A 24,538-nucleotide genomic window follows, 5' to 3' on the forward strand; every position below is an offset into this window, starting at 1 on the left:
TACACTTTCTCCTTAATGTCTACCCGCGCCGCACAGCCACGGAGAAAGAAGGAAAAAATCAGGGAGGGAGAGAGCACGTCAACACGGGGAAATTATTGTTAAACGAGCTGCTGTTACCGGCGCTGTTTATTCAAAATATCCACTCTCTCTTAGAAGCGTTGTTGCATTTAACGGCCACGCGATCGAGCATCGGTCGGATGAAAATATTCTTAGATAATACGCGGCGTTTCGCCGACGTATTTCCATAACGCGAACGATCGCGAATATATTACGAAAGCGGCCGAGTGCAGAAACGATCGGTCCAATTATCATTTATTAATCATTCCACAACTGAACCGAAGCGAATCGAGACCGACGCCAAGTGTTGGGACCAGCCGATTTCCCACGTTCGGATTCAACCACATAGAAACCCGATTCGCTTAACCAACGTGTCCGGTCGAGCTAGAATTTTCGATGGTTGCTATTAAGCAAAGATCAAGTTTGAAGAGTTAGAAGCGAATCGCAGCAAGACACGCCGTTAAGGTATAACCTAATCCGATATTTACTATCGAGAAATCAAGGTATCAACTATTCCGCAATTGATCGATGGCTGTTACTCCTATCTCACAAGATAAAGTGGCGAAATGGCTGGATATACTCGCGGTACAGCGATGCGCGCGAGCGTGATGCATAATGCATCGACCGCTTTCTTTAATTCGTTACAATTCGTAAAACAAGATAACCGACGTTCATATTACACGGAATTATGAATCACTTTGTTTGTTTCTTCGTATGCTCGCGAGTTTCAGAAATATACCTGTTCGATAAACCTCAACTTTCATCTTTAATGAAATCAACGAATAACATATCCTACGATTGTTCTCTTTCTACCTAAATAACTCTAATGAAATTGGTTAAAATTTCTGAAGCGAGGAAAATATCAGCAGACTGTGCTGAAAGTGCAAACATAAATTACTACATCAGCGGAAACGAAGACTTTTTTATAGACTTGCAAGGTCTTTCGAAATCTCGACCTCAACTCTTACATGAAATCGCACTTTCAACGGTAAGCTACTGCAATCATTGTAATCATATTATTCATTTAGCTCTATTAATATAACTATTATAAGACAAATGCGGTGCTCGCTCTTCTTTTCTCTTCTTCTCTATTTTATTCCTCTTTTCTATTTCGTTTTCTACCATAGAAAACTGTAGTACTTTCGACTTTACTCTTTATTTATTTATAAAATACTCTTTATTTATAAAATAAAACCGGTGCTTGAATCTCCTTTCCTCTTCTTTATTTTCTACTCCTTTTCTATACATAAAAAGTGGGAGATCCATAAGAAAGAAATTACAAAGAAAATTAATTCGTCTTCCTCGATTAACAGGTTACTAGACAAATAAATAAATAACATGACATGAGATGATTCGCGATACTATCGTCTAGACTCGAATCACCAATTTTCTCAGCGATTCGCGTTGTTTGGTAGCCGATCGAAAGACTCGGCATCCGACCGTGGCGACGCAAGAGTCGCGCAGTAAACCGGTCGTGCACCAGGATTTCGAAACGTCGAAGAAAGCTCGATTTAATCGAGATGTCGAGGTCCCTCCGCGGCCTTGCGCGTTACAGGCTGCGATAAACGAGGTGACTGGCCGAGCCGGCTGTTAGACTTTCTTTTTAAAATCTCACTGCCGCATTTTGAACCAGCGACGGACGGCAAATGGACCTTCCGACGAGAACCGATTTCCTGAGAACGAGCCAAGGACGACGCGGAAATTTTCAGTGTGCAGCTTCAAACGTGGATCGCCATTGTTTCGTCTAAGCGATTGTCCCCTTTGAGCACACGATGCTGACAGAGGGGAGAGTAGAGAAAGGAGCAGGATTAATTATAACGGGCTTCTTTCCACGCGTAAAACCGCCTCGACGATCGATGCAAAATAAACGTCGCGGATTACGCCGCTGATGAAAGTCGAGAGAAACGGGCTCGATACAATATACTAGGAGACGATCTCGCGATACGTTGCTTAATTAATTGCCTTTCATCCCATTAGCGTAGAAATATATTAATATATCGTGGAATTATAGCAGTTCAGTAATTTCTGTAAAAACTTTAACGATCGACGGTATCGATGTTCTTTAACAACGAACACGGCTCAATCGGTGGTAGAATTGCATCGATCTTTTTAATTACGCTTCCTGTGAGTGATTGAAAATGCCGGATTATTTTTTAGGTATTTTTAGGTTTCAACCCTGAATTTTAACCCTGAATTTTCAACCCTTCGTGGTTACTCCGTACCGTGTACTCGAGAATATATTTAGATCGCAACCCCCCGACGTTACCTATTTCCGGAAGGCGCAACGGGCTTGCAGAAGATTACCCTGAATAATGCAAAGAAGCATAAATAGCGTAGATGCGCGGCTGAAAATAACTGGAAGTTCGCCCACTCGAATGATTTAGAAATTCCGACAACAATCGGGAGACCGAACGAAATTCTACGAGTCGTACAAACATTGCGTAATTCGCGAAAAGAATGCCTCTATGCGTTCGAACCGAACGTTTCGAATTGCGAATTTAACAACAGAGTCGCATTGAATTTATCCACCCTATAAGACGAACTTAAATAAACGATTTACCCTGAACTTTATCCACTTTCGATGATAGACGAGCGCACGTGTCGCTAACCAAGGCAACTACGTTCCCAAAGACGAAGAGGATCTCGTTTAGAAATAGTTATTGCGCACAGTAAGAGTAAGAAGAGGTGCTCTGCAGCCATGAACTTAATACGCAGTCGCACAATAGTAATAAATACGGTATTTAGGGAACGGTTTGATACGCGTGACCGATGCATCGACGCAATTTACGAGAAAACGGTCGGTCCTACGCGCGGCGTTCTTTTCTTCTTTGTTATTTAACGAGATTCCGGTCGAATCGTTGAGGACTCGATACTTTCGCGACTGGCATCGACCCAATCGATCGGCAGCGGCGAAGAGTTTTTATTTTTATCGGCGCCACCGATTCGCGCGGTGAGAAAAACCGCGCGTTGCAGTGTACAGAGGAAACTGCAGCGGCGAGGAGCACGCGCGCCAGATATCGAGGCAGTGCACGTCCCGACGTGTCCTTGAAATTCCAAATTCGCCCGCCATAAGCGCGCGCTCGCACGATCATTATGCATATAAGCGATCTATGCAAATCGGACTGTCGAATCGCGGCAGAAAAGCGACGCGATCAACATATACCGCGTGATTTATCGCCTATGCATGCCTGTTTTCGTGGCGATATAACGCATACAATAATATTGAAAATATGTATATATATGTGTGTGTGTGTGTGTGTGTGTGTGTATATATATATATATACCCCACAAGATGACGAGTTATAGAAAAAGAATATTTCGAACGATGTAAAGATAGATGAAACGAGAGCGAGATCAATATTTACCGTCTTCGTCTCGCTTAATTTCCAGACAAACGAGCCTGGAACCGTGATTACGTTGCAACGCAAATTTCCGTATCGATCCTGCGTCAAGAGGCACGAGGATTCGTTCAACCGGCGAGGCCGGGTGAGAACAAACTTGCATAAAAAGTGAAGGTGACCGGCGGTGATTCATGGGGGCTGATGCCCTCGTTGTCTGGCATTCGGTTTATAGAGGACGGAGGTGGAGCAAGAGGTGGAGGGTCCTTGCAACAGACTCGTCCAAGTGGCGCTCGCTCGACTCGGCCCGGCCCGGCCCGGTCTAACTCTTTGTTTTTCATGGGTCGAAACCACGCTCTAATCCGCTCTATCTATCGTATCTCGTAATCCTATCGAAACAAACTTTTTCTTGTCTAACATCGCGAGGTTCCAAGACTGCTCCAAACTTGTTCCAAGCGAAATGGAAACAAACAATCATGTTTTTACGGCAAGAAAGGAACAACGAATGAAGCTATAATATCGAATCCTACGTTACGTGGATATGTACTTTGAACTTTCAAATATTTCGTAAGAAGTAATTGGCAAGTAAAAAGAGAATCGAAAGAAGTAAAGACGTATTACGACGTTCAGAATGGAGCATCGCTCGCGAAGCGCTCAGTGTCGCCGCGCGACGCAATCTAATCGCGCGTACGTCGTACGGCAAACGCTGCGTGGTCTCGGTGCCGACGCGGCCAAAAGATCTGACGCGGTGCACCTACCAGCGCAGCGAGTGGGGGCGAGCACGACACGGCGCGGAGGGGAATGGTCGCGGCACTCTGACGCAGAACCGCCTGGCACTGTGTGCGGACCGGCCGGTAGTGGGGAGTGCACATAAACCGAGCATAAACCAGGCATAAACTTCCCCCGGCGGGTGGACCTGTGCTCCTCCCCACCAAAAACCTCGTCACTACCACGGTCGAAGCGCAACGCCGGTAGAAACGATCACGTACACACCGACACACGTGACCGCGTCAGCCTTCTCGCATCAAACTCGAAGCCAGACGACATTGGGGCCAAGACGGCAGTCGCGAGTCGCGAGTCTCACGCAGCGTGTAGTCAGTTTGCAGGCCGACACCGTAGCGATCGGACGTGTGTTTCTGCGCGCAAGACGTATTGTGCTATCTCGTCTCAAGTAATTGGACGATTAGCAAGGGGCTGACACTAACACGTAGCTCCTTGTCAGCTGCTCGCCAACAGTTCAAGTTCATCGTGTTCACCGCTAAGCAAGATCGGTCCATTGGTTTCGCGTTCTTTGTCCGAGATCTACGTACATTCACGCTTTCACGCGAAAACACGATCAGTGCTCTCGTTAGTTTTTCGACGTGTGCCTTTGTTTCTCCTTTCCATCGGTGAAAGAGAAGGAAATTAAACGATATACTGGATTTTGCCACATCGTAGACACGCTACGAACACATTTTGGTTCTCTCCGTATTTTTTAGTACTCTGCATCTCCGTTTTGTGTGATATAAATATACGACACGATTACCGTCCACTCTCGAGGGATTCGCTTGGATTTACCCGTGGAAGAGGGAAAACGGTTCGATCGCAAGCCGCGATAGCAGACGTTATTATGACGGTGATTCTCGTTACGTTGGTTCGACGAACGGGATACTTTACGCTCAGCCAGTGACTATCTCGGTGTTTCGCGGATAAACTTTACACGTTCGACCGTTTATCAATCGACGAGTGCAGCGCACCGTCTGTTTTCATCGATCTAGAGGAGGCAAAGTGGATCGCTGTACTGTCGTTCGATCGTGCTCGTCAGAATCTTTCAAAATTGGTGAGTACTCCAAACGACATATGTTACAAACTTTACACCGATTTTTCCTGTCCGATCGTGCGTCCTTATCCCCGTTTCGTTCGACAACGACGCTTCGAAAGAACACAGGTGCGATCAGATCAAATCGACATCACGAATCCGTTGTTTTTCCCGAAACGGAAACGAATACTTATGATTACGCTCGAGGCGGCCTTGTAATAATTTGTAGAATAGAACGTTATCTGCTGGCAACTTGTCACGCGCCAGGACTTTGTACTAAACCCGTTGGAAATAACTATCGCGAATACGTGCTTCGATCGAGTGCAACCGATTCCCAATTTCGAGAAACAGAATTGCCCTGCGAATAATTACCAATGATAAATCCTCGTTATTTCTGCTATATCGAAAGTGAACTTTCGACGCGTACGTGACAGACGGGTGTTTTTCAAATCGATGGAAGCGGCGAAACCTACTCGCTCGGTGGATCGATCGAGAATCACGATTATCGATCCGAGCCTGTGATATTTGCCAAACGACCCTGAATGCTCGGAGACTCTGACCTTCAAAAGTAATTCGGTTGACGCAACGTCTGACTGCAATTCGCGGGCGCAATAAACTCGTGCACTCATTGTTTTCGTTCCAATCAGCTTCGCGTATCTTATCGCGTTATCAACGCCTGAATCATTAGCTCGCTCCTTGAACATTGATCGTTGTATTCAACGCGAATAAGAAAATAGAAGAAAAGCGTTGCACGGTTCTTTTGAAACGAAGGACAAGGCAGCATGGAATTATTTTATGATCGAGCATCGTGACGGACTAGGACGTTTCGATGGACGAGGCAACGAGCGGCGAGTGAAGCGAGGAAAGGCTGCGCTTACGAAAGTCTCGTGCAACGCGTGAGCAACGCGGCAGCGGTCGTTGCGTCATTCGTGACGAAGCGAGGAGGACTTTGATCCTTATCTCTCCTCAACACGGAGAATATAACATACAACCGGACGGTATTGTCGCTTCCCAAACGAATTTTCGACGGGACGTATTCGCCGTGAAGATATTCTAGCTCTAATGCGTGGAATTGAAAAAATGGATATTGCTACTAGCCGAACCAATTAAAAAAAGAGAAATAATTCAGGAAAATGTGGGAAAGTTAAAACGAACGAACAAAGTTGGAATAGTTTTGTAGATCTCTAGTGATTTCCAAAGGGGTCGTTGTCGCTTCGAAGAGCATTCGACCGACCAGGATCCTCGTTCGAAACGGGAACTGTTCAACCAGCCCCCATTCTCGATCGTGTTTTGCGCTCTGTATATCCCCCCATCCTCGATCGATCCCACTACTCTTCTCTTGCTACCACCGCCGCGCCGCCACCTTCTCTCTATCGCAGCCGAAGTGGGCCACGGCCTAATTTGCAAAACTCTCAACCTCGTCGTAGCGTAAAGCGTGTGTGCAACAAGGCAACGAGCTTCATGGACTTGAAGCGAAGGGCACGCACGTGTATGTACGATACCAAGATACGCTGGCTGATTTCTGCTTGGTCAAACGCGAGCAATTTAAAAACGGTCACGAACATCGCGGCAAGGGATGGCAGTGGCAACTAAAAGTGATTAGCGATAAAGCAACGAAAGTTCTGTTCGATCGTCGAAGTTTTCCTGTTTGAAGGTCGTCCAAGTTATTCCGTAGATCATACAGCTAAAAGGATTCGAAATTTGACGCTGCACCGTTATCGGTGAATATCGACAATGCAGATTGTCAATGTTATCGCGAAGGTATTGATAAGTAGAGATTATCCCAAAATAGAAATTACAACGTATGCTTGATTTCTAATGCGCGAACATATGTTTAAACACGTACGAACTGTAACTTTTGTTCCAACTGATCGCACGATTATCCATTACAAATTAAAAATACTCGAAAGTGTACGTTGCACCTTATTACACATACTTGCGTCATAAATAATCGTATCATCATCGGCAAACTTATTTATTAATAATTTATCTATCCGCTATTGTTTCGATCCTTCGAATTCATTTATCGCGAATCACGTTTCAAGGTGACGCAATCGAGCGGTATCCAGGGCTAATTATCATTCATAGGTATACGTGGATTCGCGATTCGTCGTCCAAGGTTGTGCTTTGTGCTGCATCAAATATCGAAAGCATATCGCAATGATGAAATATCGAATGATATCGACAAAGTCAGTCAGCAGGGACTTAGCGGATTCGCATTGTGTATGGTTCGTTATCTGAAACGGTCGATCTAGATTGTTTGGTGTCACATCAATCCGGATTAGCGGTATCTACCGTTCACGGAAATGCATGACGCGGAGGTATTATATTCGCGTGCATAGAGGTGCGCGAACGCAGTACCACAGTATGCATAGCCGGCTACGAATCGTCAAGAAGTATGTATGTATTTCCTTCTCGATACGGTTTCTTTGGTGTAGATACGTGTAGAGTTTGATATATTACATCTGTACTCTTGTGCTCGTGCGTGCGTGTGTTAAGTAGCGGCCGTCTCAGATATTGCGGATTGTGCATTGCGTCATCGGACGTTCATCGATCACATCGAGTTCGAAAGAAATTTTCATAACGTGCACTGTGATAACTGTTTCTGAGTTTTATATCGGATTAAACGAGCAGATAATGATCGTTTCGTTTCTATACGCTTTCCTTGGTTCGCTCGTAAAATCTATAATACGGGACCAAAATAGAAAGAAGTTGTAAATTAAGTCATGGAGGACCGGCGTCGATTGATATGCAAAATTGAATTTCTTGTAACTCAAAGTAATAAGCGCAGACGGACGTTTTTACATATTAATTTTCGTTTTTATTTCGATGTTTAGAATCGATCTTCCGAAGATCTTCAACTGGCTATATACTTTTTTAGGCTCCCTGCTTCGGCCACTGATTCTACGATCTCGCTATATCACGTTCGTAGGTACTATACGTTTCGCGTAATTATGAATCGTCGGGAACGCGGTCGCCGATTTCTGAAAAGGAACAGCGAGATCGTCGAGATGCTTGTGATCGAGCCTAATTGACCGATTGGCGTGATCGAGCTCGCGATTTATCAATCATATTAGGAAATATCAGGCTCCGTTGTTCCCGATGACCTTTTCGCGTTTCTGTTATGCAACGAAGGTGAATGGTCTAGCATAACACGGCGTGCACGTGTAGGAGTCACGTGGCGGGAGAGCACAACCGTAGAGAGAACAGCAACGATAGAGAGAGAAGCCGCGCACTAGGCTAGAACCGGCGCGCGCGAATTGCGCGAGCATTTCTATACTATGCACCGCGGCCAGTTGCATCACACACCGCGTGTTATTTCTTAAGCCGGTCTCGCATTGTTTATCAGTCGAAACGCCCACTCGGCCGCTCTCCTATCGCGTGCTTTCCCGTCCAGTTTGATCGGGATGCATCCATAAAATACATCGTCGATGATCCAAGGAACTTAGTACACGGAACGTATACTAACGAACGTCGTCTATTCGTCATTGGTATCCGTTCCACGTGTTCGTTACGTAACCGCACGCGCCGTTCGGTAGGGAAAACGTATTCGCGGACGGGCAACACGTTACCTCAGGTCACGTGTCGCCGGACGAGAAACGCGATCAACCGACGATGCTCACGTGGAACGTGCAAAAATTCAGATAAGCCAAATAATTACGATACAATGACATGGCGTGATTACTCTTTGTACTTTGTCTCTCTGTCGTCGCGCTTGTTTTTATCGACATCACTGATTTCCCTATTGTTTGTACGCGTCCTGATAACGAAGAAAATTATCGTCGTGCGTGCTTGAAAAGGGCCACGGATTTATCACTGACGAAAATAGCCGCAATACTGAGATCGAAGATTAAGCGTATCGTCAAAAGTAAAGTAGAATCAACAGTGAAATAATACGCGTTAGATCGATTGTACACATAGAACGTCTAGGACATAATAGGACAATTGGATGATTTCATCCAGTGAATATAATTTCACGAATAAGGAAGCCCGATTTCCGCTGCATGATTATTTAATAAATTCGAAGCAAACTCTATTCAGAAATAAATGAGTTGACTTATCGAATCGATCAACGTCTGCGCGCTAACTTTCAGTTCGTTGCTCGTTCATCTAATTATCGTATAATTTCTCAGACTTCTGTAAAAGCGCGTTGCGTATTCCTAACCTACTAGATTTCGTCTTTAGATTACAGGATTACGCATACGTAGCATCTGCAATTTTTTCCCGAAATGTGTTACGCGCGAGACACTTTTGTGTAACCGTTTCGTTTAACTGTACTTAACGAAGTGCTCGAAAATCGAACAGGATACGCGGAGTAACGTATCGGGGCGTGAACAATGACGAAAACACGAAGGAGCAAAAGACAGAAGAAAGAACAAGGAGAGGGGAAAAAGAGTGCCAACGCGTGTCGCGTGTTGCCTTTTTTCGTTTTTCAGTTGGCGGTCGCGTTATCGCGGACCAATTGCATAATAAGCGGGAAACGAAATCGGAGACCGGTTCGAAATGCCTGTGTCGGTCCGATAACGGTATCAACGGTCGGCTGTTACGTGAGCGCTGACCGCAATCGTAACACGCACAGCCGAGCCGTATCGAGTGGCTAGCATTGTGCACGTGCCTTTATGTACTGTACTTAAAGTTCGACGTACTCCGAGAACTATTTCAGGCCCGCGCGCGTTTCTATCCCCGCATTTTTGGAACGCTCGCTCTTCTCCTCCGTATCGTCGTTCCCCTCTGTGTTTCTTATTTAAATACCGCGAACCTATACGACCTTTTTAACCGCTAAAAATGCCTCGCGAAAAGAAATTTCTTGTAACCTTCGACGATATCGCTCGACCATCGTTTTCAAGCGAATAACGACAACCGTATAGCATATGCTAATCGATGACATAAGTATGCCGAGAGCAACTTCTAGTGCCTACTAGCGCCTTTACACGATCGTCCGGAGACTTCCGGTGTTATCTATTCCAGCAGATTCTTGGTCGATAAGCGAGACCGATTGAATGAAGGGATTTGAAACAGGCCTACGCTCAAATATTACGTAACGATGCCGTGGGTACGTGGTACGTGGTATGGAACGTGTCTACAACTGTAAATCGACTAAATCTATTACGTTATCATTACGTTAGAGAGACTCCTCTCGGTAAAAAGAGCGGTGGAAGGAACGACATACGAGAAACGCAGCGGTCGACACGTCGTTGAACACGAGGAATTTGATAACCAGCGTGTCCAGTTTCAGGGTAATGGGACAGATAACGGTCGTGTCCTTAAGATGCTGATAAAAGAGCGAGGAACAAGGTTGTGGCGGGCTACCGAGAGAACTTGAAAATCCAAACGGATAGAGAAGAAAAGTGAAAAGGATGGTTAGCAAAGAGGGCGTGTTATAGTCGGTACATTACGCGCATCGCCACTGCGGTACGGAAAACAACGTGCTTTGGTTGGCCGTTACGTAACTGTGCGTCATGTGGCCGAGTCGAGACGATTTGGAGCAACCAGAAGAAAAGGACGCGGTCACGCGGGAACAATGCGTGCCTCGAGGTTCCTCGAAGAACGATAGCCGTGTTTCGCACATCTCTACGTAAATCTCGGAGAAACAAAAACTTTCGAAATGTAAATTCGAGTTTGAATTTTCCCTTGCGCGATCGTATAATCGTAACTTTTGCGTTATCGATCATCGGCTCGATCAATGATGCCGGATCAATGCCGAATCATATTTTCGCGTTAGATCCGCCGTACGATACGTTCGTGAAATATCGCACGAATAAATTTCTACGAAGAGCCAGGACGATCGTTCATGTCCGTTCATTGCAGTCGTACGCCGCGTTCCCTGAAAAGCTGGTGTCAGAAGAAAAACAAATAGCATTGCTAGTTGGCATCGGGTCAACGGATTCGTCCCTCGTCATTCGCAATTTACAATTTGACTGTATATACGAGATTATTAACGAAACCGAGTATACTAGCGCCATTAAAACGAGATTAAATTGGATCAGTTTCTTCTTCTTATGTTTTCTTCTGTCAACGAGAAGAAAATTTCCGCGCTACGCAACCAACGAAACGGTAGAAAAACAACGAACTCGATGAATACGTATATCCGGTGAAAACAATGAGAAACTGGAAGAATGGCCAGAAATATTTCCATCGAGAAGAGTGGAATCGAATTTTCTCATATGCGAAGAAGCAAGCCATCGACAGCTTATATTTGCTCGAAAACGAAGCTGATCGTTCGACGACCACGTGCGCCGCTTGGCACCATTGCGCAACTACTGTGACGATTCTACACGTGTAGATACGCGTGACGGCGAAACCCGTGTCTCCGACACGCATAATTTTTCCTCCGCTTCAGAAGAATTAGTCAGACACTCGTGATTGCCGCGCAACCGGCTTCTCAGTTGTAACCAGAAGATAGACCAGATAAGTCGCCTGTATCCATTCCACAAGAATTTTGTTCCGAAATCGACGAGAACGTACCGGACAAGATCGTTCTCGTGTTTTCCTCGTAGAAGAATGCAAACAACTAATTGATAAAACACTTAACGATATTATCTTCCCAACCGCGCTCTATTCCTCTCTATTTATAGCGTTATCAACGCAGCGGTCGAATAGTACCGAGTGTGGAACTCGATAATCCTCAATGACTGGTAAAACACGACGCGCTGTCTTATATATCCATTTTATGTTCATCGATCAAAAATAAAATATCCGCAAATCAAGAAAAAGATAAACAGGAAATTATACAACTGCGTCGTAAGATCATTCATCGCAACCGCGGCCGGTTGACCAAGTCATTGCGAGCTATTAATAGCGTTGCGGCAAACAGCGCGCGTTGTACAATATTTATGAATTTTCCATCGAGTCGAATTACTTTTGAGATCAAATCGAATTCATAACGGAAACCCTTTCCCCCGTTCGTAACATTTCCTCGTGAAAAACGCGCGTATACGAGTCGTACATGCATCAGTGTTTGTCTGTACGTATATGTATACTTGTCCATGTAGTGTGTTCTTTTAAATTGCGTCACTAGTTACTGAGCTAGTGTCACATCGCGCAACAGACCGGTACGAGTCGATCGATGCACGTGACATACGCAGATCGATCCAATTACGATTCATAATTCAAGAATCGAGCCGTGAATTCAGCGTGTAATTTTTGCTGTGCAGCACACGAGTGATTCACGCGTGTTCACCAATACCATTAAGCAGAAGGTGAAACGTGACTCGCGCAACACGCGCAACACGTGTGCATCGCTTATGTCGCGTGGTTCGTTAGTTGCGCTGCGTCGCCTGGATTGTGCGTCGCTCGAATAGACTCGAGAATCTTTTGGTTACGATAGTTCGAGTCGTATCGCATGTTCGTGGCTGTACTGTATACAATAGATTATTAGGACACTTGATACACGCGAAAGGCACGTCCACATTGTCTATAACGGAACAATTTTGTCGTTCTGGAGCGTCACGGAAACGATACTACTGTTCTGAGGAAACGTGATTACCGGGAAACGTGGGCTGCGGGAAGGGGCAATAGCGTTCAACGCGACTCACGCCGGTCGGATCAATTCCAACGCTTGCCCAATACTACGTAATTATTTCGTGTGTGCGTAACGCGCGCCAAGGGTTCGCTATTATTATCTCCATGGAGAAATATTGACCCCGAACATAGAACGAAAGCTACCCACACAATCCTAGCGTCCATCGATACGACCATAGCGTTATAAGACGTTTGCGCAACCGAATATGTACGAGTTTCGCTACGTTCGCGTTCTCGCGTTTATAATTACCGTGCACCCAGCAAGGCGCGCGACTTTTCCCATTTTTATCGTTCTGTTCGAGGGAAATTGTGTTCCCGCGATCGTTAACGTTGCAAAATTATCCCAATCGCGGTTCTACGGCCGTTCAATAATTTCACGTTCGGAACACAAGTCTCCCCCTCTATTATCCTCTAGCTCTAGCTCTAACGAATCGTTCGCCAGCGTTTACGAGGGGCCGTAAAGTTTTAGGGCGGGCAGCGTGCCGCGCGTGTTCGTTACTCCCGATAAATTTTCCAGTTTCACGAGAAAGGGGCGACAACCTCGTCCCTCTGTGCTACGTTCCTGGTATGTGCGCGCACGTGCGTGCGCGTTCGCTTGTATTTCCATACACAGGACCGCGTCACGTCACGCGTACGCCAGCTCCTCGGGCTCCCGTTAGTGCACGCTAATATACACATAAAGAAACATGTAATGGCTAAATATGACTCACCGAGAACGTGTCGTATATCCGAGCCGAGTGATTCGGTTCCTCGAAGTATGTATATATCCAGAGGCAAAGCAGAGATAGTCGATTACTGCTAATCCAAACGGAGAAGAAATTTCTTTCCTCGCCTGTAATCAATCAAAATTAAGTTGCTATGTTAATTTAAGGCCAATTTACAGTGTTTCACTTTGATGAGACTGTAAATGACTTATATGGTGAGATTTTCGTTACAGAACACAGTCGGTCGGTCATGCGGCGGAATTGAGCGAAATTAAAAAGATACACGAGACGGAAGTGCACGTGAACTCGGTTTCGAAACACCGAAATAACGCGTTCCGTGGACTCGTGTTACGTAGACGGAAAATTCGGTGATTCAATGGAAGCTATTTGTAATCGCTTCAGGAAATTGTGTGTATATCGGTAGGAAGAACACTTAAGTTGGCGTGCACCGCGTCTACGTGCATTTCGTCACGACAGAAATTTTATGTGGGCGATGTTTTCTATTCTAACAAAAATCGTCGAATCGATAGAACTAGCTGCGACGATGTGAGTCACGCGAGCTCGCGTATACGTAACTTCGCGAGTGAAATTCCAGGTGATTGCTCAATTTCGAGCGGGCTTCGTGTCTCGGTTATACACCTCTTGGCGTTGCAACGAAAATTAAATGCCCATTTACCCAACTAGATACCCTATCGTTTTGAATCCCCTTACTTATAGTTATATTCGTATATTGATTCATTAATTGTGAATGGAAATCAAGCGACAGAACTGATGAACTTGATAAGAATATCGTACTGTTGAATATTCTTATTAGAAATAATCGATTTGAGTATATAGCACGGAGCATTGCTAGCAGCTATACTATTCTGTGTTGAGAGTCGGTCGTCAGGGTTCCTAAAAGAATGCATATTCTCTACTGAAGTCTAATTATCTAATCTGTGGTCGAATAAACGATTACTAATTTTTCGGGGATCATTTCCTGTTCCTCGTTTCTACGAATAATATCTACTTATTATTAGTATCTGAATACAGTGAGAAATAATATCATATCACAGCACATATATCCTGTTATGAATTAACGAGAAAATTGAGTTTTTGGAAGATGTTAACATTCAGGGAATTATACTGCGGAGGAGCATTCAGTAACAAGAACTCCGACAATAATAAGAAAATCATTACATAGGCATAAATAAGAATTCTGAGAACGGCAGGTTTAAGTGGAACGAAGTTGAACTACAAAGTTGCCGATGTGAAAATGTAACGTGATACGCGCGAACCATAGACGACCGACTTATACGCGACCACTATAGCGTATCGAGGTCTCTACGCGTCTTCCTTTTAAATCCTTGTCACTGCCTTCTAGCGAGGAACGATAAAAGATCGTGCACAGATGGTAACGCAAAAATTGTAATTTCCTGCATGATGAAACGTCGATATTGGTCGTCTGTTTCTCAGAAGCGTCGAGTGGTGCAGTCTCTAACTAACCGTGACGCAGTCTGCACGGAGGTAACTTAAGGCAGAAGATACATAATCGATAGATGGAAGGACGCATGACAGATTGTAAAATTGCGTCTGCGCGAGGTCATGAAGGCACGTTTCTCGGCCAGAAGTACGTGATTAGAAGAGATCCACGTATACGTTGACATATTTACCGGGATAGTGAGGGGCTTCCACGATATAAGCGGCTGACATTCACTTCTAACAAGCGCGTATAGCACGTGGATAGAGGAAACGCACGCGTACACGATGCAACGAGACCCTTACGTAACTCTCTGCCGCGTGCTTCAACAGTTAATTCACAAGCTTACCGTTTCGGTTCCTCTTACTCTTTTCTAAGCGCACGAACATGCCATCCCGCTTCCTCCCGTTGCATCACGAGTTCGTTACCCTAATCTATTCGAGACGCGTATTCTGTTTCCCATTAGGGTTAAACCAATACGGAGTATTAATAAAAGCCCCTTAAAAGATTAATTACGCGAGAGAATAAATATGTCTATACCGATACAATGACCAATGAGCATTTTCAGAAAATGGCTAAAGAGATCTCCCGTTTTCCTTAAATTGTTTCGCGAGAGCTATGGCGCTTTTAATAATCATATTACGTGTTAAGACATGAAGTATAAGGGAAAGAAATTCTTCTAGTTGATAGGTGGATGGAAATTGTAAGGAAACTTAAAAAATGGTAGAAACGTTAATAATTGAAAAAAGCACGATGATACCTACCTATTTATAGCCATGCTTGACAGAAGACAGTGCCAGAGGAAGTATATGCTGGTTTATTCCTTCTCCACACAATAAACACACACACGATAAATTAAATTTCACTCGAGGCGTTTCCCGTACACGAAATATAAACGTTTCGAACAATTATTCGAGTACAGAATGTCTTTCTTCGAATCTTTTTATCGGAAAGTCACTATGGTACGCTCAATGTTAGAAATGACGCGTCTTCGATTATCGAAATTTCCCCGCGTATCCCGATCTTGAAATTTCGATTATCGAAAGATACGTGCGCTGCCGTAGCTGCGCGTTACATGGAACGCTTTGAGCGGGAGATTTCAAATCGTTTGTATCTTTTGGAAATAAACTAATTCGTTAATTCCAAACACAAATGTTTAAACTTATATTCGAATGTAAATATTCAAAACGTAATTCGTATAGGAAATAAAATGTAACCTTATTTTCCCATGAAATGACATTGATACGTGTTCTCGTAAGACATAATCGTTCAAGGAAGGAGACGTATTTCCGTTTAACTAAAGCACGCAAGCGCCTATTTACGTAGTTGCAAAAGCCAAACATCGTTTTCGTAGTATAAATACCGAAGGTTGGGTAAATAAGTATTTCCACGATGCAACCCGTAAACGGCCGATGGCACGTGGCAAGTATCGCACAGCCACACGTGCTTCCTTACATAACTATCACTCGGATTAATACTCACACGTTTTCCAACGATAGACACGACACGAAAATAACGTTCGATCATCCCAAAAACAAATTATTTTTAATTGCTCCGAGTTGTATGTAGGTCATTGTATAAATAGGTGGCTATAAAAGTTCGATAATTGAATAGACTCGATCGCTGTTCGTAGGTCATGCATTATCGCGGAAGACAGTTTTATTTTCCTCCCGATAGATTACACCAAGTTATTAAATCAAATGTTATCGTTTTCCGACATTTATCGCGTCCAATTAACACGTTATGAGAATCGGTCGCGTAATACTCGAGCACATGATGACCGATCTGCGGAAATGATCGCGCGAGCACTTACATAATTGTGTCGCATGCCCGGGGCGAAGCTCAAGCGTATGTCATCGTTACATCTCGAGCGTTCTAATATCGTAAACATTGCGCGAACTTCGCCATTCGTCGCGACAATGGCGCGACCGAAGGGGTCTCGCGTATCGTCGCGTCAAATATTTTCCTACATACCATATCTTAGAAATGCTTAAAGATAAATTACATTCGAATTTCTTTCGGGCCTAGAAAATTCAAGCGCGCCATTAAAATATGAAATAACATGTATGAATAAAATGAAAATACAAATACCGATTCCACATTACGTGTTCGAAATAACAAATCGTTTGACTAAAATCGAATCACTATGCATCGACAAACGCGATCGTTTCGTTTTAATAGTTGAAAACTAATTTCGAAAAAGGGGCGACAAATTTCTATTGGTCGACTGGCAACGGTGGCGGGTTCATTGACATCTTCGACCTTGGGGAATAGCCCGACCTTACCCAAGGCTATTTTGCGACTTGTGCTCGGCGTTGCCCGGACCGGTATTGTTGGCAGTACGTGCACGTCCCTCGATCTCTCGGAATTCTTCACCTTTGTCCGCTCCGTACTCTCTCGTATAACGGTCACGGAACTTTACGAGAGGAGATACTCTCCCTGTTGTTGAGCATGATCTCCTGTCGCCACACCCACGTCTGCTCAACAAAACGATCGTCCTCGAGGGCCCAAAATAAGCGGCGTATCTGCTGCACGCTGCTGGCATCGGGAATCGCTATACAAACGATTTAACGCGCTCACCGTACAAACACGGCGTTAAGGCAATGATCTTCGATGCACGCTCACGGAATACAAATGGTTTCTTGATGTATACAGAGTATGCACCTTAAACGTACACTTAACGGCGCGTGACTATGCTACTTGGCAACCGTTCTCTCACCTCCGGAATTTTTCTCTAGTATTTGCTTTCGTAGATAAGAAATACTGTAACGAGCTGCAGTATACATATGTATAACACATTTGCTTTGTATTAGGTTAACTTTGTCAACAGTACGGTATTACAGTAAAGTTTCGAGTTAATTATGCTTTATTCAAATTGTTCGCTACACTAATTAGCCTAAATAAGGATAAGTTACGTTCGTTCCCCAGGCGCGTGATGCAGGTGATTAGCTAGATGAATGAACAATCGTTCCAAGAAATTGCAATTATCATTGAAGCGCTGTTTCGAGTTGTTTCAAATGTGACGATCGATTTTCATAAGTGTGCGTCATCGAATTAACTAGCAGTTTGATTACAATTCTAACATGCAGTCTGTTACAATTATTACGCGCTATGTCACGGGAAAGGAATGATCACATTGAGTCACATCGCGAATCGCGGTCGATCGAATTGAAGTCTCTGCAATTCGAATCCGGAAAGGCAGGCCGTGTACGATCGGTATGGATCGTAATCTGAAACACCGTGTGTAATCAACGATCACGACAAAAAGTGACGGCATAGGAGGTCGGCTATCTGTAGAAATCTCTCGACATTGTTTTTCTTCTTCCTGATTCCGTATCGCGCGACCTTCTTTCGTAATGTCCGTCACTCGACTGTTGCGTGACAGTACCGCACAAGGACTACAACATTTCGTACGTGGCTAGGATCGCAAATGCGTTCGCTACACCACGGATTTGCGTCACTTTGGATTAATAAACGTTTCACTGAAAAGCTGGAAGGACCTTGCGTCCGAAAGAGGCGAACATCGCGTTCGAATAACACTGTTACAACGTATTTACTATTTTTCTAGTATTTACGAGTGACGAACGTCGAATTCGAGAAACGCTGAATCACGACAAACAAACAATTGTTAAATGTAAATATACTCGCATTCTGATCTATTTGTATCTTACGTGACTAGGTTGCCTTGTCACTAAGCTGCGCTTTTCGTCATCGCGATCGTTTGGCACGCAGCGCTACATCACCGCCGTTAATAAACTCGTCCCGTGTGTTGACTCGGGAATCGTTCTCCTTGCTATCTGACACTTTAACCACCGACGTAATATACGATCTTATTAATTCTGCCAGATTAGTTCGCACGCGTTCGACGCCAAACTGTATTCATATTGTTGCAAACGCATCGTCTCTATCCCGACCTGTCTTATCTAATTTGCAACTTGTTTTTCCTTCGCAGATGTACTAAGAAGACAAATTATGGTGGCAGAAATTGTCGCCCGCCAAAGTGGATCGCCTATCAATGGTGAGACCGCGTGTTTGAACAGCAATATGCCGGCCACCCACACAATGGCGCACGCCGGTCACGGTGTTCATGGTGGACACGATGCCCATGGACCGTTGCCTCCGTTGACGCATCCGGCACACCACGGTGCTCCATTGACTCTGCAACAGCAACAGCAACACCAGCATCAACCGCAGCACCAGCCACCGCCGCCGCAGCAGCAACCTCCGCAACATCATCACCATCATCAGCCGCAGCAGCAACAGACGCAGCAGCAGCAGCCGCCGCACCACCACCACGACGCCCAACAGGTGACACACCCAGAAAATTTCCCTCCGAACTTCGACATCAGAAAAGAGCTATTTTCCCAGCGCAAGCAACGGGAGTTCATTCCGGACAACAAGAAGGACGACAGCTACTGGGACCGCAGGAGACGCAACAACGAGGCAGCCAAACGGTCCCGAGAGAAAAGGCGTTTCAACGACATGGTACTCGAGCAACGAGTCATGGAGCTGAGCAAGGAAAACCACATCCTGAAGGCGCAACTCGAGGCGATCAGGGATAAGTTCGGTATATGCGGTGAGTCTGTGATCAGCACGGAACACGTGCTCGCGGCTCTACCCGCTGACCCGCCCATCGTCAAAAGGGCGAAACTGCCAGCCTCGGCGGCTCTCCTCTACGCAAGAACACCAAGTCCTGTGCATACTTCGGTGATCCATCAACCAGTCAGCGGTGCACGATCGCCCAGGTCACCCGCGCAGCTGTACGTTCCCGAAACGACCTCGTACCCTGAGACGGAAAGTTTTCAATATCCTTATCCTCATCCGGCGATGCACCTCGACACGACCAGCGCTCTAAACCTATCTCGTGGTCGACGCGCTCAATCGCCGTTTGAATTATCATCCGGCAGCGGAGACGAAGGTCCACAATTGGTGGTCAGCTCGCAGAATCCAGCGGCTAACAACAGTCTACCTCACAAGCTGAGGCACAAATCGCGTATCGGCGACAAGGACGCGGCCAGCGCGTTACTCGCGCTTCAGGGTATCAAACAAGAACCAGGACCCAGAGCATCACCACCATGGGACAACGAAGGTTCCAGCGACGAGCGTGACTCGGGCATTTCCTTGGGCGCCGAATGGACCGGCTCCAGCGTGTCTACCGTTCCTGAGAGCGAGAGGGAAGTGAAATCGAGGCTGGACCGTCTCGCCTCCGAAGTTGCCTCCCTTCAGTCGATACTCCGTATCGGCAAGCCGACGGAAAGCAGTCTGGTCACGGGACACGCGTTACCCGCAAACGCCACAGTCAATGGGCCGTGAAAGAGATCGTCGTATCCTCTTGGTGGCTTTTCCGCAGCGAGCGAGCCAACTGTCCAACGCGTTGCTCCTCGAGTTGTACCAGGTTAAAGTGCGACGGTGATCAACACGACGGCAATTCCTCATATCGCATCGAACACGGAGAAGACAAGAAATAGAAAGTACTCCCCGATCGCTGATCACACGCGCACGAACGCTTCAACGAGTGTAGCGATTGTTGTTAGTTGGTAGAAGGAAATAGCGATCAGACGATCGTCGCTTGATCTCGTTCTTTCGTCGTAAATTGAGGAACGAGTAAAGAACGACAGAGAAGGTTGGTAGGAAGGAATGTAGAGAAGTGTACATTCTTGGAACAACCACTACCGGCTTTGCATTCGCATGTATTTCGACCAATATCGCGTGAAACAAATCGCATGCCGTTTTTCATCGATCAGATAACGATTGCAGATCGACTAGACGAAGCGTATAAAAAGGACGGTATAGCTGTTTTATTCGGGAGTCGAAAATTATTCGATTTTAGTCGGTGGAATGCGAGGATCAGTCGAATCAACTGTCGGGTGCGCTTTTCTGCTTTCGAGTTGCCCCGTTTGCCAAAATGGGACTCCATCCAATGTCCCGCGGTATCGTAACGATGAGTTAGATGATAAGAGAGATGCGACATCCTAGACTATAAGTAATTTATACTGTAAGACTTTCTTAGAATACTTTCGTTTAATTATTATTATCATTGTTGTCATTAGCAAGTTCATTTGCTGATTCGAAAAGTGCAACGGCTAATCGAGCCGACCGTTTTATTTGCTACTGTGCGCTAAACTCGAGCAACGATTCGAATAACTTGGATATTCGATATTCGATTCGTATCATATACTTGACGGCAGAGAAACGATCTCGTTAATACGAAGACCTTCAGATTCGTTTGTATTTATCCTTGCTGAATAAAAATTCCTATTATGTTATATATATACGTATCTCGTGATAAAATGTAAAATTATTAGCAAACGACTTCGAAAATCTTCCGATTGACGAGAATCGAATTTCTGTTCGTGAAAACTACGAATTTATTTCCCGATTAATAAATTGGTCGCGCAACCGGCTATCTCACTACCGCCAGTTATCCTTAACGATTTAAGCCTCCACTCCCCTGCATCGTTATCGAGCAAAGTAGTAACATCCTTGTATTATCGATTCACGATCTCTTCTCTTTCCCAAAAACCGTTCATCGTGTTCGCGTCGACCCATGTTTGCGCGGCGCAACATTGGCCCGAATCCGTGGCAAATTTCTAGGAGGAAAGCAAAGTGTTTATTGGTGTTCGAACGTGTGGCTTCGATTCCAGGTTTATTTGTCTGTCTGACGATTCTTCTGTCGTCCTCGTTCAAATCTCGCACCAACACGTTGCTTAATGTCTTCTCCTTGAAATTCAACCTTGCCAGTCGATCCGCAAATAACGCCAATTCCCATCCCGTGCAAGTCAATTGCGCCTCGAAAACATCGATCGCTTTTCCAGTACATAGCAGAGAACCTTCATCCTTTTATCGATCGCGTTACCTCGTCAACGTTCTTTTTTTTTTTTTTTTTTGCATCTTGTCTAAAATCATCTCCTGTCTTCTTCCTTCTTCCTCTTCTTTTTCTTTATAAATATACATTCGTTATTAGCGATTAACGTGACCACATATGTATATATGTACGTATAAACGAGCAGGAGTGCGTGTGTACGTTCCAGATTTGTTTTCTATTCGCTGGTGCTTCGTGCAATCGTTAAAAGCAATTTGCACGAGAAGCGAAAGTCGAACAGAAAACAAGACGCCGACTGGTTGTTTTACGAGTCTTTTTTCCTTATCATTTTTTTCTTTTTTTTTTTTCTCTTTTTTCCCCTAATCGAAGGAACGATGGATCACGGGATTTATCATGTACCGGGAATCACGCGATATTCAAAGTATTAAGCGAGCCTATAGGTGTTACGTAATGTATACATAGTGCACATATGCAAGGAATATACATATATACATATACATATGATATATACATATATTTTTTTTCTTCAAATTAACGTATTTTTCGATATCGTGAGAGTATAAGACGAATGGTCTCTGTGTGTGTCTGTACGCGCGCATCTATACGTATGCGCGCAACGCTTTGGTGTTACACATAAAGAAAGAGCGTAACACGATTCTTTATTTGATCTATTACCGTACCGAAGAAATCGTGTCCGCCGGAAAGAAGAGGAAGCTGTAGAGAACGCGCGCTAATCGGAGGAACTTTTGTTTTCGAAATTTCTAGCGAACGCCGGAAGCGTCGATCGAACGCGCCATTCGTCGTTACGATTCGAACGACGATGAAAATCAAAGCGATAGAGTGCCTGAACGATGGCAATCGATTCGTTGTGCCGATGTTTCCGTTACTATTTATTAAAGGCAAAGAGAGGAAGATTATTCTCGAATCGTTCGATCTACTCGTTCGTTGACGCCTCCCGCTGTACGTCAGTATGATAAGCCACGAAACGTTAATCTGAAGCTACTACATTTTTAGAAAAAACGTATCTTTATTTATCATGAATCGTCTGCTTATACGGAGCCACGTGAAAAATTAGTATTTCGACCAGAGAAAGATAAATGTAGCATTAAGAATATAAAGAATATAAATTAAGAACACGATACATAATTTCTGGTATTTCTCTGTCGAAAATACTATTTTTACATGGTTTCGTCTATGTCATGGAAAACAAAAATTATTGCTTCGAAGTTTTGAGATGAATAAACAATACAGCGTGTTACTTATTTACTATTTGGTTGCGGCGATCGCGCTACTTTCTGTGACGTTTATGATGTCGGAGAAATGATCACGGACTGGAGGCTCAAAATTACGATAGCTCGATCATATTTGAACACATCTCTGAGCAGATCGAACGTGTTATAGGTCTGCGGCATATGCGTGTTTCTTAAGGTTTTCTAAGACACATCACAAGACTGTATTAATCGTAATCGGCGTAATTCGCGGAAGGATCTCGTATCTGTATTCTTCCTCATGCTTCTATGCTCCCCTTTACCCTACTTTCTCTCTTTTCACTTCGTTTGTATTTTTTATCTTCCTCGCGTGAATTTTCTATATTTTATACGGCATGTTTGTATTATTATTGTTGATAATTTTCTGCGAACGATCGCCGACAACGATACTCGATGAATTAGTTTTTCCTTTTTGCTGCCGCCGCTCAAACGTTTCACAGTTTTGCTCAGAGTAAAAGGGAGTCGAGTAGTGAGACGAGTTGTGTAAGATTTAATATTTCTTTCATCATTTGTCGGAAAAATGTGCTCATTTATAACGTATCGATGTAAATATAATTTCTTTCTTTTCTTTTCTCTTTTTTCTTAATTCGTTATCGAGGTAAATGTAGAACACTCGGACCCAACGACTCGATAGTCGCACACGATGTGCATCGTTTCGCAGTTGATTTAATGTAACATACCACGAGTGCCTATAATAACGAAGCTGTATGTTCTATCCCGCAGCCCACATTAAAATTGTAGATTTTTTAACAGCTCGAGGTTAAAAGCACGTTTATTGAGAGAGAGAGAGAGAGAGAGAGAGAGAGAGAGAGAGAGAGAGAGAGAGAGAGAGTGAAAGAAGTCGGTGTTTGGAAAAAATCAGGTATCCGTGTACTTTGTAAATAACGATTGTGTTAATTCGTGATCACGTTTGTGGTCGCAGAGAGAATGCCACACGAACCGTGCGTATGTGGTGATCGTCGCAAAGTTTTTACTCACAAATTCCAAATAATCTTTTATCTCACGATTACTTGCCCATGAGAAAACATTACCTTCGAACACAGCGACCATGAATCGATATTTGTACATAATTGCACTTTTCTTTCTTTCTTTTCTTCTTTTGCCAAAAAGCACGCTACTCGTGCCGATGAAACTATGGCGCAAATATCGAAGGCGTTAACGAACATCGGCCGGAGAAGGAACTTCTAACTCACAACATTTCTAAACCATCGTGTCTCCCCTTATATATTTGCACTCTTGAAATAGCTTCTTTGAGGACGTTTCGAATACAGTTCCTATGCAGTTTACAGTATGGTAAAGCGACTTAGAGACTCGGTTGGCCGTTGTCTACGATTAAACATGATTCCAAGTCGAATTTTGATCCTTCTTTCTCCGGCTGTACGGAGATATAAGTATTTAGATCTAAGTGACATATCCACAGCGTGTAGTGTACTTGTATATGAATACCGAAATAAATATTTTCAATGTTTTTGACAATATTCGTGACGACTTCCTTTGTCATCGCCCCTAATCTTCTTATTAAAATAGCGATTTAAAAGAAACATAATACATGACACAAAATAAAGAACAG

The 24,538-nt window shown here is 44.4% G+C and overlaps 2 protein-coding genes across 4 annotated transcripts in view; one reads left to right on the forward strand and one right to left on the reverse strand.

The window, feature by feature from the left end:
• The window catches only part of LOC138178212 (caveolin-3), a 166,948-nt gene extending 150,159 nt beyond the window's left edge, over positions 1–16,789 (reverse strand). Inside the window, exons 1-2 of the mRNA XM_069109809.1 lie at positions 15,642–16,789; positions 13,425–13,546 (exon numbers count right to left, since the gene is read on the reverse strand). The gene's annotated coding sequence lies outside the window, so the exon portion shown is untranslated. The remainder of the gene's footprint in view (positions 1–13,424; positions 13,547–15,641) is intronic.
• Positions 4,386–24,446, forward strand: LOC138178207 (uncharacterized). Of its 3 annotated transcripts, XM_069109801.1 has the most exons (3): positions 4,386–5,214; positions 18,830–19,185; positions 19,246–24,446. In XM_069109801.1, exons 2-3 carry the CDS (start codon positions 18,850–18,852, stop codon positions 20,188–20,190), a joined length of 1,281 nt encoding a protein of 426 aa, XP_068965902.1. In that variant the 5' UTR covers positions 4,386–5,214; positions 18,830–18,849; the 3' UTR covers positions 20,191–24,446. The 3 variants fall into 3 exon arrangements, with proteins under 3 accessions (XP_068965902.1, XP_068965900.1, XP_068965901.1); XM_069109799.1 differs by having other exon boundaries at positions 4,389–5,214; positions 18,830–24,446; XM_069109800.1 differs by lacking the exon at positions 4,386–5,214 and adding an exon at positions 7,496–7,593 and having other exon boundaries at positions 18,830–24,446.
• Positions 24,447–24,538: the final 92 nt, after the last annotated feature.

Source organism: Bombus flavifrons, chromosome 3 (genome assembly GCF_040668555.2).
Source record: "Bombus flavifrons isolate JBK064 chromosome 3, iyBomFlav1_principal, whole genome shotgun sequence".
Lineage (NCBI taxonomy): Eukaryota > Metazoa > Arthropoda > Insecta > Hymenoptera > Apidae > Bombus > Bombus flavifrons.

Excerpts from the sequence above, each read along its gene's own strand:
- LOC138178207 (XM_069109799.1), top strand. The coding sequence starts at position 18,850 with ATGGTGGCAGAAATTGTCGCCCGCCAAAGTGGATCGCCTATCAATGGT.